Source organism: Oncorhynchus mykiss, chromosome 1 (assembly GCF_013265735.2).
Source record: "Oncorhynchus mykiss isolate Arlee chromosome 1, USDA_OmykA_1.1, whole genome shotgun sequence".
Taxonomy (NCBI): Eukaryota; Metazoa; Chordata; class Actinopteri; order Salmoniformes; family Salmonidae; genus Oncorhynchus; species Oncorhynchus mykiss.
The window spans coordinates 72,088,788-72,108,787 of NC_048565.1; the positions used below are offsets into that span (position 1 = coordinate 72,088,788).

The window sequence follows — 20,000 nt, forward strand, 5'->3', positions numbered from 1 at the left end:
AGTATTATATTTACTGTTAGATTAATACATCACTACTAGCGGTGGTATTATATTTACTGTTAGATTAATACATGACTACTAGTGGTGGTATTATATTTACTGTTAGATTAATACATGACTACTAGTGGTGGTATTATATTTACTGTTAGATTAATACATCACTACTAGTGGTGGTATTATATTTACTGTTAGATTAATACATCACTACTAGTGGTGGGTAGTATTATATTTACTGTTAGATTAATGGATGACTACTAGTGGTGGGTGGTATTATATTTACTGTTAGATTAATACATCACTACTAGCGGTGGTATTATATTTACTGTTAGATTAATACATGACTACTAGTGGTGGTATTATATTTACTGTTAGATTAATACATGACTACTAGTGGTGGGTGGTATTATATTTACTGTTAGATTAATACATCACTACTAGTGGTGGTATTATATTTACTGTTAGATTAATACATCACTACTAGTGGTGGTATTAGATTTACTGTTAGATTAATACATGACTACTAGTGGTGGTATTATATTTACTGTTAGATGAATACATCACTACTAGTGGTGGTATTATATTTACTGTTAGATTAATACATGACTACTAGTGGTGGTATTATATTTACTGTTAGATTAATACATGACTACTAGTGGTGGTATTATATTTACTGTTAGATTAATACATCACTACTAGCGGTGGTATTATACTTACTGTTAGATTAATACATGACTACTAGTGGTGGTATTATATTTACTGTTAGATTAATACATGACTACTAGTGGTGGTATTATATTTACTGTTAGATTAATACATGACTAAAAGAGGTGGTATTATATTTACTGTTAGATTAATACATGACTACTAGTGGTGGGTGGTATTATATTTACTGTTAGATTAATACATGACTACTAGTGGTGGTATTATATTTACTGTTAGATTAATACATGACTACTAGTGGTGGTATTATATTTACTGTTAGATTAATACATGACTACTAGTGGTGGTATTATATTTACTGTTAGATTAATACATGACTACTAGTGGTGGTATTATATTTACTGTTAGATTAATACATGACTACTAGTGGTGGTATTATATTTACTGTTAGATTAATACATGACTACTAGTGGTGGTATTATATTTACTGTTAGATTAATACATGACTACTAGTGGTGGTATTATATTTACTGTTAGATTAATACATGACTACTAGTGGTGGTATTATATTTACTGTTAGATTAATACATGACTACTAGTGGTGGTATTATATTTACTGTTAGATTAATACATGACTACTAGTGGTGGTATTATATTTACTGTTAGATTAATACATGAGTACTAGTGGTTGTATTATATTTACTGTTAGATTAATACATCACTACTAGTGGTGGGTGGTATTATATTTACTGTTAGATTAATACATGACTACTAGTGGTGGGTGGTATTATATTTACTGTTAGATTAATACATGAGTACTAGTGGACAAAAGACAAATCACTGGATTAGGTTGCACATCAAATTATCTTGAACCATGCATTCCTGCTTGGACATGTTAGATGAAACCACGTATTATTATTCTTTTTTAAATAGCCTACAATCTCAATAGTCTATTACACACAGTCTAAAGCACTGCAGATTACTTTCCAAGGTGAATGACAAATGTTTTCCATTGCGTGATGCCGCTTCGTTTTCTACTGGTGCGACAAAATCATGGGCTGGAGCCACTGAAAAAGTTGGAGCCCTGTCAAGAGGTCAGATGTATGTGTTCTTCTGCCAATTTGGCTGTTGGGGAGAAAATCACACGATAGGAAGTCATGCAGAAAAAGATGTTGGTAGGACAAGGCTGTGTATGTTTGTGCACAAAGACTATAGATTCATGGGGCAATACAAATGTGACGTGACTAATATGTTACTAGTTGACTAAAAATGGCCCGTTTGTCATTTTGACAATAACTACACTAAATCAAAACGACAAAAATGTGACTTAATTCTATTTTAGACAAAATTACTAAGATTTGTTTTTAAAGGGTGTCAAAATGAACACTGCAGCCAGCCACACAAACATGCCTCTCACAAAGACCCCCCATTCACATACAAACCCCACACAAAACATGCCTCTCACAAAGACCTCCCATTCACATACAAACCCCACACAAACATGCCTCTCACAAAGACCTCCCATTCACATACAAACCCCATACAAACATGCCTCTCACAAACACCTCCCATTCACATACAAACATGCCTCTCACAAAGACCTCCCATTCACATACAAACCCCACACAAACATGCCTCTCACAAAGACCTCCCATTCACATACAAACCCCATACAAACATGCCTCTCACAAACACCTCCCATTCACATACAAACATGCCTCTCACAAAGACCTCCCATTCACATACAAACATGCCTCTCACAAAGACCTCCCATTCACATACAAACCCCATACAAACATGCCTCTCACAAAGACCTCCCATTCACATACAAACCCCACACAAACATGCCTCTCACAAAGACCTCCCATTCACATACAAATCCCACACAAACATGCCTCTCACAAAGACCTCCCATTCACATACAAACCCCACACAAACATGCCTCTCACAAAGACCTCCCATTCACATACAAACCCCACACAAACATGCCTCTCACAAAGACCTCCCATTCACATACAAACCCCACACAAACATGCCTCTCACAAAGACCTCCCATTCACATACAAACCCCACACAAACATGCCTCTCACAAAGACCTCCCATTCACATACAAACCCCACACAAACATGCCTCTCACAAAGGCCTCCCATTCACATACAAACCCCACACAAACATGCCTCTCACAAAGACCTCCCATTCACATACAAACCCCACACAAACATGCCTCTCACAAAGAACTCCCATTCACATACAAACCCCACACAAATAATGTTATGTACACAGACACACACCAATTATTTGTGCCGATTGCTGTGTAACAGATCAGTGTTGTGGACAGTGTGTGTGTGTGTGTGTGTGTGTATACACACTTACTGAAGCTGTTTTGAGGCCATTCTGGTCGTAGTATTTCTTCCTTTCGTACTTATCCCGGATGAAGAACTCTACTGCTCTGAGGTCAGGGGTTAAGGAATGACACTGTAGTACACACACACAATCCCAGTCACACACTGCTATGTCTTACTATACAGTGGCTTCAGAAAGTATTCACACCCCTTAACTTTTTCTACATTTTGTTGTGTTACAGACTGATTAGATTGAGATTGTGTGTCACTGGCCTCCACACATTACCCCATAACATCGAAGTGGAACTATGTCTAATGTCTAAAGACAGTCAATAAGTATTCCTGTGTTACAGCACGCCTAAATAAGTTCAGGAGTAAAAATGTGCTGAACAAGTCACACAATAAGTTGCATGGACTCACTCTGTGTGCAATAGTGTTTAACGTGAGTTTTGAATGACTACCTCATCTGTGTACCCCACCACATACAATTATTCGTCAGTTCCCTCAGTCAAGCAGTGAATTTCAAACACAGACTGAACCACAAAGACCGGAGAGGTTTCCAATGCCTAGCAAAGAAGGACGTTATTGGTAGATGGGTAAAGAAAAAGACAAAGAATATCCCTTTGAGCATGGTGAAGATAATAATGACACTTTGGATGGTGTATCAATACACCCAGTTACTATGAAAGTTACAGGCGTCCTTCCTTAGTCAGTTGCCGGAGAGGACGATAACCGCTCAGGGATTTCATCACGAGGGCAATTGTGATCAACAGTAGTTCCTCCACAATACTAACCAAAATGACAGACTGAAAGGAAGGAAACCTGTACCGAATAAAAAAATATTCCAAAACATGCATCCTTTTTGCAATAAAGTGACAAAGAAATTAACTGTGTGTCCTGAATAAAGTGTTATGTTTGGTACAAATCCAACACGACACACCACTCTTCCTATTTTCAAGCATGGTGGTGGCTGCATCATGTTATGGGTATGCTTGTAATCAGCAAGGACTAGGAAGTTTTCCAGGATTAACAGAACTGGAATACAGTTAAGCACAGGCGAAATCCTAGACAAAAACCTGGTTCAGTCTGCTTTCCAACAGACACTGGGAGACAAATTCACCTTTCAGCAGGACAAGAACCTAAAACAAGGCCAAATATACACTGGAGTTGCTTACCAAGATGGCATTGAATGTTTCTGAATGGCCTAATTACAGAGGCAGGGGAGGAAAGAAAGGGAAAGACTGAAATTCACAACGCAGAAAAACAAGCGAAGGAAGGGAGGTCGCTGTCAAAGCAGGCCCAAATACCCTCAAGAAAAAGTGGTGTGTGAATATATTCGGATGCTGCTCCTGTAGGCACATCTTTATTCATGCTGGAATTTACATGGAGACGAGTCAGAGGCCAGAGCTGAAGGGGGAGGGGGAAAGAAAGACAGACAGAATGCAATGTCAGTAATATTTGCCAATATGTTTTGGCTTTCATACCATGCCATGAGGCCTTTCAGTCATATTGAGAGTTCCCTACTACTATTGATTTAGTTTATTATTATTATTCACATTGTTGTTGCTGTTAGTGGTAATACTTTTTCCACAACTACAATTATTTCTTATGTCTTATTGCTGTTAGTGGTAATACTATTTCCACAACTACGATTAGTACTGATGCCTTATTGCTGTTAGTGGTAATACTATTTCCACAACTACGATTAGTACTGATGCCTTATTGCTGTTGCTGTTAGTGGTAATACTTTTTCCACAACTACAATTATTTCTTATGTCTTATTGCTGTTAGTGGTAATACTTTTTCCACAACTACAATTATTTCTTATGTCTTATTGCTGTTAGTGGTAATACTTTTTCCACAACTACAATTATTTCTTATGTCTTATTGCTGTTAGTGGTAATACTTTTTCCACAACTACAATTATTACTTATGTCTTATTGCTGTTAGTGGTAATACTATTTCCACAACTACGATTAGTACTGATGCCTTATTGCTGTTGCTGTTAGTGGTAATACTATTTCCACAACTACGATTAGTACTGATGTCTTATTGCTGTTAGTGGTAATACTATTTCCACAACTACGATTATTACTGATGCCTATTGCTGTTGCTGTTAGTGGTAATACTATTTCCACAACTACGATTAGTACTGATGTCTTATTGCTGTTAGTGGTAATACTATTTCCACAACTACGATTATTACTGATGTCTTATTGCTGTTAGTGGTAATACTATTTCCACAACTACGATTAGTACTGATGTCTTATTGCTGTTGCTGTTAGTGGTAATACTATTTCCACAACTACAATTATTACTGATGTCTTATTGCTGTTGCTGTTAGTGGTAATACTATTTCCACAACTACAATTATTACTGATGTCTTATTGCTGTTAGTGGTAATACTATTTCCACAACTACGATTATTACTGATGTCTTATTGCTGTTAGTGGTAATACTATTTCCACAATTACGATTATTACTGATGTCTTATTGCTGTTGCTGTTAGTGGTAATACTATTTCCACAACTACAATTAGTACTGATGTCTTATTGCTGTTAGTGGTAATACTATTTCCACAATTATGATTATTACTGATGTCTTATTGCTGTTAGTGGTAATACTATTTCCACAACTACGATTAGTACTGATGTCTTATTGCTGTTAGTGGTAATACTATTTCCACAACTACGATTATTACTGATGTCTTATTGCTGTTAGTGGTAATACTATTTCCACAACTACGATTATTACTGATGTCTTATTGCTGTTAGTGGTAATACTATTTCCACAACTACGATTATTACTGATGTCTTATTGCTGTTAGTGCTAATACTATTTCCACAACTACGATTAGTACTGATGTCTTATTGTTGTTAGTGGTAATACTATTTCCACAATTACGATTATTACTGATGTCTTATTGCTGTTAGTGGTAATACTATTTCCACAACTACAATTAGTACTGATGTCTTATTGCTGTTAGTGGTAATACTATTTCCACAATTACGATTATTACTGATGTCTTATTGCTGTTGCTGTTAGTGGTAATACTATTTCCACAACTACGATTATTACTGATGTCTTATTGCTGTTAGTGGTAATACTATTTCCACAACCACAATTATTACTGATATCTTATTGCTGTTAGTGGTAATACTATTTCCACAATTACGATTATTACTGATGTCTTATTGCTGTTAGCGGTAATACTATTTCCACAACTACAATTAGTACTGATGTCTTATTGCTGTTAGTGGTAATACTATTTCCACAATTACAATTATTACTGATGTCTTATTGCTGTTGCTGTTAGTGTTAATAATATTTCCACAACTACAATTATTACTGATGTCTTATTGCTGTTAGTTGTAATACTATTTCCACAATTACGATTATTACTGATGTCTTATTGCTGTTAGTGGTAATACTATTTCCACAACTACAATTATTACTGATGTCTTATTGCTGTTAGTGGTAATACTATTTCCACAATTACGATTATTACTGATGTCTTATTGCTGTTAGTGGTAATACTATTTCCACAACTACAATTAGTACTGATGTCTTATTGCTGTTAGTGGTAATACTATTTCCACAATTACGATTATTACTGATGTCTTATTGCTGTTGCTGTTAGTGGTAATACTATTTCCACAACTACAATTAGTACTGATGTCTTATTGCTGTTGCTGTTAGTGGTAATACTATTTCCACAACTACGATTATTACTGATGTCTTATTGCTGTTGCTGTTAGTGGTAATACTATTTCCACAACTACAATTAGTACTGATGTCTTATTGCTGTTGCTGTTAGTGGTAATACTATTTCCACAACTATGATTATTACTGATGTCTTATTGCTGTTGCTGTTAGTGGTAATACTATTTCCACAACTACGATTATTACTGATGTCTTATTGCTGTTAGTGGTAATACTTTTTCCACAACTACGATTAGTACTGATGTCTTATTGCTGTTAGTGGTAATACTATTTCCACAACTACGATTATTACTGATGTCTTATTGCTGTTAGTGGTAATACTATTTCCACAACTACGATTATTACTGATGTCTTATTGCTGTTTGTCCCACCATTGTTGTGTGTGTACTTTGACAATGTACAGTACCAGTCAAAAGTTGACAACTACTCATTCAATGTTTTTTCTTTATTTTTACTATTTTGCAGAATAATAGTGAAGACATCAACTCTATGAACACATATGGAAACAAGTAGTAAAAAAGAAAAAAAGAAATAGTATTAAAACAAATCTAAATACATTTTAGACTTTAGATTCTTCAAAGTAGCCACCCATTGCCTTGATGACAGCGTTGCACACTCTTAGCGTTCTCTCAACCAGCTTCACTTGAAAATGATTTTCCAACAGTCTTGAAGGAGTTCCTACATATTCAGAGCACTTGTTGGCTGCTTTTCCTTCACTCTGCAGTCCAAATCATTCAAACCATCTCAAATGGGTTGAGGTTGGGTGATTGTGGAGGCCAGGTCATCTGATGCAGCAATCCATCACTCTCCTTCTTGGTCAAATAACCCTTACACAGCCTGGAGGTGTGTTGGGCCATTGTCCTGTTGAAAAACAAATGATAGTCCCACTAAGCGCAAACCAGATGGGATGGCGTATTGCTGCAGAATGCTGTGGTAGTCATGCTGGTTAAGGGTGCCTTGAACTCTAAATAAATTACTGACAGTGTCCCAGCAAAGCACCCCCACACCTCCTCCTACATGATTCACGGTGGGAACCACACATGCAGAGATCATCAGTTCACCTACTCTGCGTCTCACAAAGACACGGCAGTTGGAACCAAAAATCTCAAATTTAGACACCGAAGACCAAAGGACGCACTTCCACCGGTCTAATGTCTATTACTTATGTTTCTTGGCCGAAGCAAGTCTCTTCTTCTTATTGGTGTCCTTTAGTAGTGTTTTCTTTGCAGCAATTCCATCATGAAGGTCTGATTCACGCAATCTCCTCTGAACAGTTGATGTTGAGATGTGTCTGTTACTTGAACTCTGTGAAGCATTTATTTGGGATGCAATTTCTGAGGCAGGTAACTCTAATGAATTTATCCTCTGCAGCAGAGGTAACTCTGGGTCTTCCTTTCCTGTGGCGGTCCTCATGAGAGCCAGTTTCATCATAGCGCTTGATGGTTTTTGCGACTGCACTTGAAGAAACTTTTAAAAAGGTCTTGAAATTTTCCAGATGACTTTAAGACATGAAGGTCAGTCAATGATAGACTGTCATTTCTCTTTGCTTATTTGAACTGTTCATGCCATACTGTGGACTTGGTCTTTTACCAAATAAGGCTATCTTCTGTATACCACCCCTACCATGTCACAACACAACTGATTGGCTCAGACGCATTAAGGAAAGGAAGAATTTCGACAAATGAACTTAAGGCACACCTGTTAATTGAAATGCATTCCAGGTGACTACCTGATGAAGCTGGTTGAGAGACTGCCAAGAGTGTGCAAAGCTGTCATCAAGGCAAAGGGTGGCTTCTTTGAAGAATCTCAAATATATTTTGATTTGTTTACTACATGATTACATGTGTTATTTCATATTTTTGATGTCACTATTATTCTACAATGTAGAAAATAAAGAAAAACCATAGAATGAGTAGGTCTCCAAACTTTTGACTGGTACTGTAAGTCATTTAACTTGCCATGTCAATAACGTCGACTGAATTGAATTTGAAAAGAGAGACAGAGAGACCAGCAAACCTGACAACGGAGAAGAAACAGAAAAGGAGATGGGCAAGATGGGAGTGAAGAAAAGACAGACAGACAAAGGAACCATGAAAAAGGAAAGGCACTTTAACAAAAAAAGGTGAGGGGGAGAAGGACAACATGAAAGCAAAGCACACCGCCTTATTTCAAATGCGCCAACTACCCACACAATGAATACGTAGGCCTACACATTTGACCTACCTACCAATTAGTCTAGCTAGCTCGACCCCTACGGCTTTGAACTACTGTCAGTACTAGCGGGAGCCATCAAAAAGGAAAAACTGATGCCCATCCCCCGAAAAGGCTAGCTACCAGATGATTTATTAGACTTGAACCAGGCAGACCGTGTGAATTCAGTCCGAGTTTGAACAGGAACAGCTGTTATTAAGAACACACAGCTGTCCTGTCAGAACAGCAGGCAGCCCAGCTCCCATGTTGCATTGCACTCTCCAATACAACCCAGGCACGCAAAGGTGCCGTGTCCAAATGTGTGTCTCATCACAACTGGGTCCAAAGTGACATGGGAAGAGGAACTGTGTTGTGATGGGTGCTGGTCAAATGCAGATCAACACAGAGTGGTTCATCATTACTGAACACACCCACACACACACACACACACACACACAGGGAGAAGAGAGGATACTGGTCGGTCTGTGGACGTCTGAAGGTGTCTGGGAGGTGGGCTTCGTACAGCTGTTTGGCCTTGTTGTTCCCCATGTCTACCATACTCTACACACACAGGGGAGAGAGATAACAGCCTTCAATATATCATTAGACATCTCTAGCTTCATAATGCATCACATATTCAAGCAGAGGGCAAAGGTCTTCAAAACAAATGGAATTTAAAGGAAGTGAGAAAGTGTCACCACAACTGCTTTGAAATGTTATATTTACATTCTAGTCGGTTTGTATTTGGTAATGACACACATACACAAACAGGCAGGCAGGCAGGCAGCCCCCCCCCCCACACACACACACACACACTGAAGATAAATGCCACAGGAAGATGAGGAGAAAGATGGATTTGATAGGAGGAATGAATGATCTAAAGTTGGAATAATTACCCATCGGGAATTAATTAGCCATTAAAACAGCAATTAACATTCAGAGAGAAACGCAAGCTCCATCTACCCTGACAGACAACTCCTCAACAAACCACAGACAGGCCTACACTTTGGGTTTAATTTTAAACCCCCCCCCCCCCCCCCCCCCCCAATCCTCAAACACACCATTTTTTTCTTCATCTGTCTAATGCTCACACACACACACACCCTCAGCCGCAAACAGAACACAACACCCCAAAAACCACCCACAGACCTCATTGCCCGTCACACACCCCCATGGTACCTGGATTTGTTCTTGGGTCCATTGGTCCAGGTTGACAGATTTGACTCTGGAGATGTGGACGCCCAGGTTCCTGTGGATGCCAGCACAGCGGATACACATGAAGACCCCCAGGTTCCACGACGCCCATCGCGGACCTACACAGAAGCAGACACACACACCGTTATTATTCTGCTACTGTACCAACTCCAGGAGTGTAATAGTTTTTGTTCCAGCCCAGCACTAAAACACTGATTCATTCAATTAGGCTAAGCGTGGTCCAGACTAAAGAGCATTGATTAGCTGATTAGTCAGAACCCCCTGCCAAAGATCAGCCACTGACTGACTATAGACCTGATCTGCCAACCTAACAAACACATCCCCCCCCCCCACACACACACACACACCCCTAGAGCCTCGGTGAGTGACAGTGTAGCTTTCAAACTAGTGGAGACAAGCAGCCAAGCTTGAAATTAAGGCCACTGCCATCAAACTGAGGACAGGGCTTGGTGTGTGTGTGTGTGTGTGTGTGTGTGTGTGTGTGTGTGTGTGTGTGTGTGTGTGTGTGTGTGTGTGTGTAGAACAGGGAAGCTGGTGGCTGTAGAAGACAGTTCTCCAGAAGACACTGACAGGTCATCTCAGCAACTTCCTACTCCTGGACTTGTCTGTGTCACCATTGTTCAAAGCTGTGGAAAATTAAATCCACCCAATCAATGACAAGTGCTTGAGGAACAAGTTGCAGTAGATCAAGTTGCACTCAACCACTGATACAGGGTTAGGCTAGATATTTGTCACCCCCCTGACATGATCTAAGATCAGATAGGGCCTAAAGGTTAGTATTAGCAGGCCTATCTGATCTTAGATTTGTGGGTAGGGGGACAACTTCTACCTCTAGCACTGGAGAACAGCGCTCTGCTGCTCCCTGGTGGTGGCTGGATGCAGTGCAGTCCAGGTTGGATTGCAAGGCTGTGGCACTAGTCCCCAGAGAAGGCCAGCCGTGTTCAGAGAAGGACTGCAGCTACTCACACAGCATACACATATTCTACAAGCATGAATGGAACATGGGGTAAATACTAGGGGTGAGCATCCTCCGTTTCAAGGGTAATTCCATACGCATCTAGATAGACTGCCTCTGATATGATACAGGAACGATACATTTGAGTTCGAAAGGGTTTCATTAGAGGAATGAAAAAATGCATTTCGGTTCGACATGATGCGGTTCAATGTATTAACATTTGTTGCATAAAGACATTCACTTAATCCATTGCTGACGAGCCTCAGAGCTGGATCTGTCAGAGCCGACTCCTCTGAGCTGTGTGTGTCAATGATGTCTATGTTGAACGCAGGCACTTGGTCCTGTATCCACAAAGCATCTCAGAGTACCAGAGCTGATCTAGGATCTGTCTATATTAGTCTTATTCATTATGATCTAAAAAGGCAAGACTCATCCTAGATCAGCACTGCTACTCAGATGCTTTGTAGATACTGGCTCTGAGCCATAGGGCCGACTGGGCATCTACCACCCCGTTATCAGATAACATTCAAATTACTAGGTTACTTCTGTCCTCTGAAGAAAATGAAGTAACACAAAGTATTGGGTTGAGAGATCATAAAATGAGGCTTCCTCTCCATCGAGTCCCTGACTTTCACCCACTGAGTTATTGGGCTTCTGGCACCACCTATTGGTGATAAGAGGAACAGTCGGCAGGCCTCATGAGAACACAGGGAAGATGGGAGAGGTTTCTATATTTATGGAGCACTTTCTCACAAATGTTGAGAGATGTTGCTAATCCCTCTTGCAGAAACACTGGATTCCCTGAATAGTGGCTCACAAAAAGGTGCTTCACAAAAACATGCAGGATATCAAATCAAATGTATTTATATAGCGCTTCTTACATAAGCTGACATCTCAAAATGTTGCACAGAAACCCAACCTAAAACCCCAAACAGCAAGCAATGCAGGTGTAGAAGCAGACTAGGCGTCATCGTGTCAGGCTAACTTCAAGAGCCATACAATATATGGGCTTTGGCTCCCACAGGCATGCAGAGAGGCAGAGAGGGGGGGGGGGGGGGGGGGGGGGGTCAGAACAACCCTCTGTGCCCATCTGGCCTTCTTGCCAAGCTTGCCGTGCCAACACAGAAAAAATCATGCCAGCGCAGAGAGAGTGCCTCTGCCATGCCAGATGATAGCCTACCAATAAACACATGCTACGGTCCCAGCACAAGTAGGCAAGTCTAATGATCGAAAAGGAAAGCACTCTGTTCTAGCCGAGGTTTATGTGCCTTGAGACACAGCAACGGTAGAGGTATACACTAACATTTGTTCACACACACCCTGAGAATGTAGGGCAGTGTGCACACAGTGTTTACAGGCACAGAGACACAGGCGGGCAGGGTGGAATTACAGCTGAGCAGCTCAGGTGAGTCACTCGTCACACGGCAGTAGTCAAAGCTACGGGCCAACACCCCACCTATTCACCATTATTGCAGGTCTGTCACACATAGTCCTGGCTGTCTAGGAACACACACAACCTAGCCCCCCTCTCCCAGTTTCACTGCAGAGGTGGAAATGAAACGAGAGGTATTCTTCCTGTGTGGTCTGGGTTTAGTAGGCTAGGCACAACAAAGCCAACTGATAGTGTTTGATCAGATGGAGCTTGATGATGTAACCTATGAGCCACACCCACCCGGCCTGGGCCAGCCTATCAGAGGGCTGCTCTACCAGTCATGGGTTAACATGCCTCTGGGGTGTGTGTTGAGAGAGATGCCATCTCCCCCTTGCTAATACTAACTTCAGCACTAGCACAAAGGGCAGATACGTTGTCTTGAGAGACATATTGACAGAAAGAGACAGTGCAACATGTCTGTGCCAGCTTGCGTATTTTACTAAATAGTGAGTGAAGCGAGAGTGCCTCAGGCCCTTGTTACTCAGTGACGTCTGAAGTCAAATGACTATCAACCCTTACTGCAGCATGACAACACGGAGGAAGAAAGCAGCTGAAAATATCTTCCTCTGATTGCAGAGAAGAGTTGACCCCTAAGCCTGATGAAGGTCTTACCACTAATTCCCAAGTGTATAGTCCAGACTCCAAACAACCCCAGCTCTGATCTCAAAGGCATGGATATTGGTAAACGCAACATGGTGGAGACTGTCCTGAAACCTGAGTTGTAGGTGGGAAGCCATTAAAACAGAAACACACTTATTTGCCCCATCTTGTAGGCCATGGAAGGAGAAGCAGTGAAGGGTGCTGGGTAATTTTCCTTGCCCATTGCGTGGACACTGGAGACATAGAAACCAGAGCTTAGGCAATGAGAAGATAGAGAGAGGAGATAAGCAACACCCCAGTATAGAACGATCCCTCTCTCTCTCTCCCGCTTTCCTTCCATTTTCTCTAACACAGTGCTAAGAAATATGAGCTGACAGCAGCATCTCACAATCATAACCCATAGGCTATGCACACACACAATTTACAGGAACAAATGCCTCACGACACACACACACTTAAACACAACGTGGGCAGACGTAGAGACGGATGCAGCGTGAGCATTCACATATAAAGCACCCAAGGATGCAGCTTGAGTGGAGCTTTCACTTAATAAACAAACACTGACACTTCCTTTTACCTGACTGAGCTATAATTCAGCGTTACATAAAGCAGGATTACATAGGCTAAGAATAGAAAACAAATAGAACCATTCTACAGATTAGAGCCTGCCCAGGATATTTAGCAATGGGTGGGTGTATAGTGCACAAATTTGACAACACACTCCTGGGATAATACCCATGTAGGCTATACAATATATTGTATTCAGATGGAGGTGAATCTGGAATTTGAAAGAGCAATGTGTAGTGTGTGCCAGGTCAACTTTTGTGTCTGACAAAGGATAGTGCAAAGTTGTTGTCAGTTGTCACCTGTCCTCTTCCTGGATGTATCCCTCATTTTACAGCATCATCCATAAACTCTGCTGTTCATTGGCCCCATCTGTCAATCAAACAACCAGCATCCCCCAACCACGTGAGAACCAGTCTGGACTGGACTCTCTCGGAGCTATGGCAACTACAGTCACATCTCAAAAGCCTAACTTTGAGACCAACCAGAGAAACTCTAGAGGGCAAAGCAGATAAGGACCCAGTGGTATGAAATATGGACACGTCATGCTGTTGACTGATCAATGCTCGCATGGTCATGGTCAACACACTTGTAGCTGATAGTGAAATGAAAATAGGGACTGTCCATAAACGAAAGGTAAATGTTAGCAAAACACGTCATCATGACGCAAGAGGCATTCATTAATCACAGATGGGTGGTTCGCTGAACTGAATCAAAACCTGCTTGACAGTCACTGCTAGCTACATCAGGATTGTATGATCCGCCCTTATTGACTTGTGTGCTGGCAATACTGGAGACTGGTCTCCGACATTGTTTTTCCGCTCATAAATAAATTGGAGAGAAGGACATCGGAGCCAATACCTGCTTTTTGTGTTGCTTCCATCGTGCTAGGCTAGCAAGCTATCAACCCTGTCAAATGGAATGACCGGTGTACCTTGGCTAGCTAGCCAATGTCTGTTAGCATGCTCATTCACACTCAGGCAGAAGTCAAACTCCCATGTGTGGCTGGGTGGGATGGCGTATATGAAACCACAACCACTTGGTGGGTTAACCTAGCTTCACTGTCTGTATTTCAGCAGCAGAGATTACCTTTAGCCTCGCAGTCAGCGCAGTGCTTGTTGTCGTCCTCTCGGAGCATTTTGGACAGAATGGCCTGATGCTGCTCATTCAGTTTCTGGGCTTTCTCTCTCTCCGACCGCGTCGACATCTCTCAACAAGTTATGCTGCACTGTTCCTAAATAAAAACACCTACTGTACCCTTACCATCTGTGTCTAATTTACATGCATTAAAGGAAGACCATCCCTGGGTATGTGCAGCTTACTACAACCGTACTGCTCACAGCCAAGCTCAATATGGGAGCTAGTGTTCCGCTAGCAGTACCACTGAGTCGTCACTACTTACCCCAGCCATAAAGGTATAAACCACGCCTATTTCTACAATTTATATTCTTAAACACTGATTTGAAACATAACATTAACCCTAGCCTTCAACACATTGCTAACCTTGTGCCGAACTTTAAATGAAGACCGAAAGGCAAATTGTTTGTATTCATGAATGTTTACGATACAGACAATTTTGACTTTGTGGCTGTGTTAACTGATGGCAACCGTACAGACATGGGAACATCCGGCTTTGAATCTTTCAACTCCGTTGACTTTTATTTGCAATAAAGTGTAACTGCAGACATTGGCTGTGTTCGAGAGCATTAAAACCGTGATATATCATGGGTACATTGTGATTGACTGACTCATCTACAAATAATATTGAATAGTTATTTATGATGCAAGGTGATTTGTAGCTCAGTCAGTCTCACCTTTCGAACGCGCCCATCATCTCTCAGGCTCCCCACTATACTGCCACCTACTGGTGGGATAAGTTTAGACATCATCTCTCAGGCCCCTCTCTACACTGCAAGCTACTTACTGGTGGGTAAGTTTTTTAGACCATCTCTCAGGCCAATTTCTCAGGCCTCTCCAACGCCAAGACCCCTCAATGATATGACTATACTGCCACCTATTGGAAGGATTAGTTTTCGGTTTTGAATAAAATGGTCTGAATGAAACTTATCATAGGGTAAATCCATTTGAATTAGATCCCTTTTTGACAGAAACCCTTTTGATTTAAACAAAACGTTCAATACATGTCTGCCCATGAAAGAGGTGGTCAGAAAGTGACTTTTTGAACCTGAATGACGAAACATTCAGGAGATAAAGGGGCTCAGTTGACCCATTTTGAATACTCCACCATACCATAAGGCATCCATTTCTTCATCACCTGAAAAGATGAACGGTTGAGTTTGATATAATTTAAAAGCTTACAAACAGTGTTGTCTCGTGATTGATAGGGTTAATTGTGCAATGTTTTATCTTAAAATTGATGTGTAATCTGTTGATGTTGGAACTGTGGGAAAACGGTGCTCTGCAATAAAACAGTGGCGGGGGCGAAGGACACTGTGTACCGATGTCCTAGCCGAGCTAGCTAGCTCCTTCCCTCGTTGTAACATTAACAGACCTGACGGAAACAGTGCTCGGCAGGCGGGGGCGAAGGACACTGTGTACCGATGTCCTAGCCGAGCTAGCTAGCTCCTTCCCTCATTATAACATTAACAGACCTGACGGAAACAGTGCTCGGCAGGCGGGGGCGAAGGACACTGTGTACCGATGTCCTAGCCGAGCTAGCTAGCTCCTTCCCTCATTATAACATTAACAGACCTGACGGAAACAGTGCTCGGCAGGCGGGGGCGAAGGACACTGTGTACCGATGTCCTAGCCGAGCTAGCTAGCTCCTTCCCTCGTTGTAACATTAACAGACCTGACGGAAAACAGTGCTCGGCAGGCGGGGGCGAAGGACACTGTGTACCGATGTCCTAGCCGAGCTAGCTAGCTCCTTCCCTCGTTGTAACATTAACAGACCTGACGGAAACAGTGCTCGGCAGGCGGGGGCGAAGGACACTGTGCACCGGTCATGGGTTCATTGTGTATTAGTTTAGATCTTGTGTGTTGTCAGTCGTTTGGACACGATCCTCTCTGAGGTAAAGAGAAAAAAGTATCCGCTTCATGTGTCAGGCCCAGAAGTGACGATCCTGGCTTTGGAGAGGGGCCTGAGAGATGATGGGCCATAGAGTGGTCTGAATACATAGAAGTATTCAGACCACTTGACTTTTTTCCAGATTTTGTTACGTTACAGCCTTACTCTAAAATGGATTGAATTGTCCCCTCCCCCCCTCGTAAATCTACACACAATACCATATAATGACAAAGCAAAAACAGGTTTTCAGACATTTTTGCAAATTTATATTTAAAAAAAAAACCTGAAATATCACATTTACATAAGTATTCAGACCCTTTCCTCAGTACTTTGTTGAAGCACCTTTGGCAGCGATTAAAGCATGGATTCTTCTTGGGTGTGACGCTACAAGCTTGGCACACCTGTATTTGGGGAGTTTCTTCCATTCTTCTCTGCAGATCCTCTCAAGCTCTGTCAGGTCGGATGGGGAGCGTTGCTCCACAGCTATTTCCAGGTTTCTCCAGAGATGTTCGATCGGGTCCAGGCTCTGGCTGTGCCACTCAAGAACATCGAGACTTTTCCCAAAGCCACTCCTGCGTTCTCTTGGCCAAATGCTTAGGGGCGTTGTCCTGTTGGAAGGTGAACCTTTGCCCCAGTCTGAGGTCCTGAGCACTCTGGAGCAGGATTCCATCAAGGATCTCTCTGTACTTTGCTCCGTTAATCTTTGCCTCGATCCTGACTAGTCTCCCAGTTCCTGCCGCTGAACAACATCCCAACAGCATGATGCTGCCACCACCATGCTTCACCGTAGGGATAGTGCAAGGTTTCCTCCAGATGTGATGCTTGGCATTCAGGCCAAAGAGTTTAATCTTGGTTTCATCAGACCAGGAAATCTGGTTTCTCATGGTCTGAGAGTCTTTAGGTGCCTTTTGGCAAACTCCAAGCTGGCTGTCATGTACCTTTTACTGAGGAGTGGTTTCCATCTGGCCACTCTACCATAAAGGCCTGATTGGTGGAGTTCTGCAGAGAGGGTTGTCCTTCTGGAAGGTTCTCCCATCTCCACAGAGGAACTCTAGAGCTCAGTCAGAGTGACCATCAGGTTCTTGGTCACCTCCCTGAGCAAGGCCATTCTCCCCCAATTGCTCAGTTTGGGCGGGCGACCAGGTCTAGGAAGAGTTTTGGTGGTTCCAAACATCTTCCATTTAAGAATGATGGAGGGCACTGTGCTCTTGGCGACCTACAATATTGCAGAAATGTTTTGGTACCCTTCCCCAGATCTGTGCCTCGACACAATCCTGTCTCTGAGCTCTACGGACAATTCCTTCTTCCTCATGGCTTGGTTTTTTCTCTGACATGCACTGTCAACTGTGGGACCTTATATAGACAGTTGTGTGCCTTTCCACATCATGTCCAATCAATAGAATTTACCACAGGTGGACTCCAATCAAGTTGTAGAAACATCTCAAGGATGATCAATGGAAACAGGATGCACCTAAGCTGAATTTCGAGTCTCATTGCAATGGGGCTGAATACTAATATAAATAAGGTATTTCTGTTTTTAATTTGTAATACATTTGCAAAAATTCTAAAAAACAGTTTTTGCTTCGTCATTATGGGGTGTTGTGTGTAGATTGCTGAGGATTTTCATTTATTTAATCCATTTTAGAATAAGGCTGCAATGTAACAACATTTGGAAAAAGTCAAGGGGTCTGAATACTTTCCGAAGGCACCGTATGCAGCTGGACCCCTCTCTTTTTTTTGAGGTAGCCAGTGCTCCCAAATGCTGCTTGCAAAACACAGCATCAAAGGACCGTTTCCAACTATCGGACCCAATCACAGTAATGGTTCCGAGACAGCTGACAAGAGCCCCCCTGTTCAATAACATAAAAATATTTCCTCTCCAGGAATTCAGATAATTGATAAGATGACAGCAAAGAAACCATCCTTCAGGTTTCTCCAATTCAAACTTTGATATTTATTATTTTGAATAAATGAATGTGCCATTTAATTTCAGAATCTAGACATAGTCCATATTTAAAGCACAATATAAAGAGTATAATGACACCAAGATATTGTCTGTGTCACAGATCATATCAGAATAAAATGTTTATTTTATTCTATTGAGCCATTTACTTTATGTTCGTATTCTCATCTTTTATTATTTCCTGTTGTTGTTTTCATTGTCGAGAAGGAACCTGCAAGTAAGCATTTCTTTGGACAGTGTATACCATGTGTATATGCTATATAAGTCTAATAAAAACTTTAAACGTAACTAGAAGTCTACAAAGGGCCTAAAATGAGCAAGATCTACTCAGGGTTATCTAAAGCTAGGCGGCTTCAGTTCGCATTCCAGCTCAGGCTTCATCCGTACGATGACGGTGGACATCAAATCAAATCAAATCAAATGTATTTATATAGCCCTTCGTACATCAGTTGATATCTCAAAGTGCTGTACAGAAACACAGCCTAAAACCCCAAACAGCAAGCAATGCCGGTGTAGAAGCACGGTGGCTAGGAAAAACTCCCTAGAAAGGCCAAAACCTAGGAAGAAACCTAGAGAGGAACCAGGCTATGTGGGGTGGCCAGTCCTCTTCTGGCTGTGCCGGGTGGAGATTATAACAGAACATGGCCAAGATGTTCAAATGTTCATAAATGACCAGCATGGTCGAATAATAATAAGGTAGAACAGTTGAAACTGGACATGACTCGTTAGCATGCTTGCAACTGCGCATGAATGTCGCACATGGCTCGTCGAATGCGGAACTCTTTATTAAGACAATGATGAAACGTGAATCCGTGGGCAAGTCAGTGACACATTTGTGCCTAAATTAAAGTTATCTTGAAAATGAGCAGGCTATTATGTGAAGTTGACTTTTAGAAGTGCCATCTTAATTTTATTACTTTGGTGTGCTTTGACGTGGTATCAATTTGACCTCATCTTGAAAGCACCATAAGCCCTGAGTTAGCCTGCCCTGGAGCAGGTTAGATCTGAAGGATTCATTGCCATATAAATGTACCTGGCTCAAAGGTGAGCCACTTTTGTGGAACCGGTTATCCCAAGTTGAACTCAGTCGACCAAGGTTACTTTGCTTACTCCTCAAACTACATTCGTAGAATATGGCTCAGGATGCATCGGTTTCCAAAATAGCACACACCGACAGATATACTGTAGGGTAAACACAGAGATACTGTAGGGTATAAATATTATCAGGGCAAGCCTGTGCCACATACACACAGGGTAATAATACACTGCTCAAAAAAATAAAGGGAACACTAAAATAACACATCCTAGATCTGAATGAATGAAATATT

The 20,000-nt window shown here is 41.5% G+C and overlaps 1 protein-coding gene across 13 annotated transcripts in view; it reads right to left on the bottom strand.

Moving 5' to 3' along the window:
* smap1 (small ArfGAP 1) overlaps window positions 1-15,240 on the bottom strand; it is a 62,115-nt gene extending 46,875 nt beyond the window's left edge. For 2 of the 13 annotated variants that reach the window (XM_036984629.1, XM_036984626.1), the window contains exons 1-4: window positions 14,771-15,237; window positions 10,095-10,228; window positions 9,391-9,476; window positions 3,034-3,109 (exon numbers count right to left, since the gene is read on the bottom strand). In XM_036984629.1, the coding sequence (XP_036840524.1) occupies window positions 3,034-3,109; window positions 9,391-9,476; window positions 10,095-10,228; window positions 14,771-14,888 (414 nt within the window). In that variant the 5' untranslated portion in view covers window positions 14,889-15,237. Of the gene's footprint in view, window positions 1-3,033; window positions 3,110-9,390; window positions 9,477-10,094; window positions 10,229-14,770 lie in introns of all 13 variants that reach the window. The other 11 variants (XM_036984679.1, XM_036984674.1, XM_036984664.1 and 8 more) reach the window with 8 other exon arrangements.
* Window positions 15,241-20,000: the final 4,760 nt, after the last annotated feature.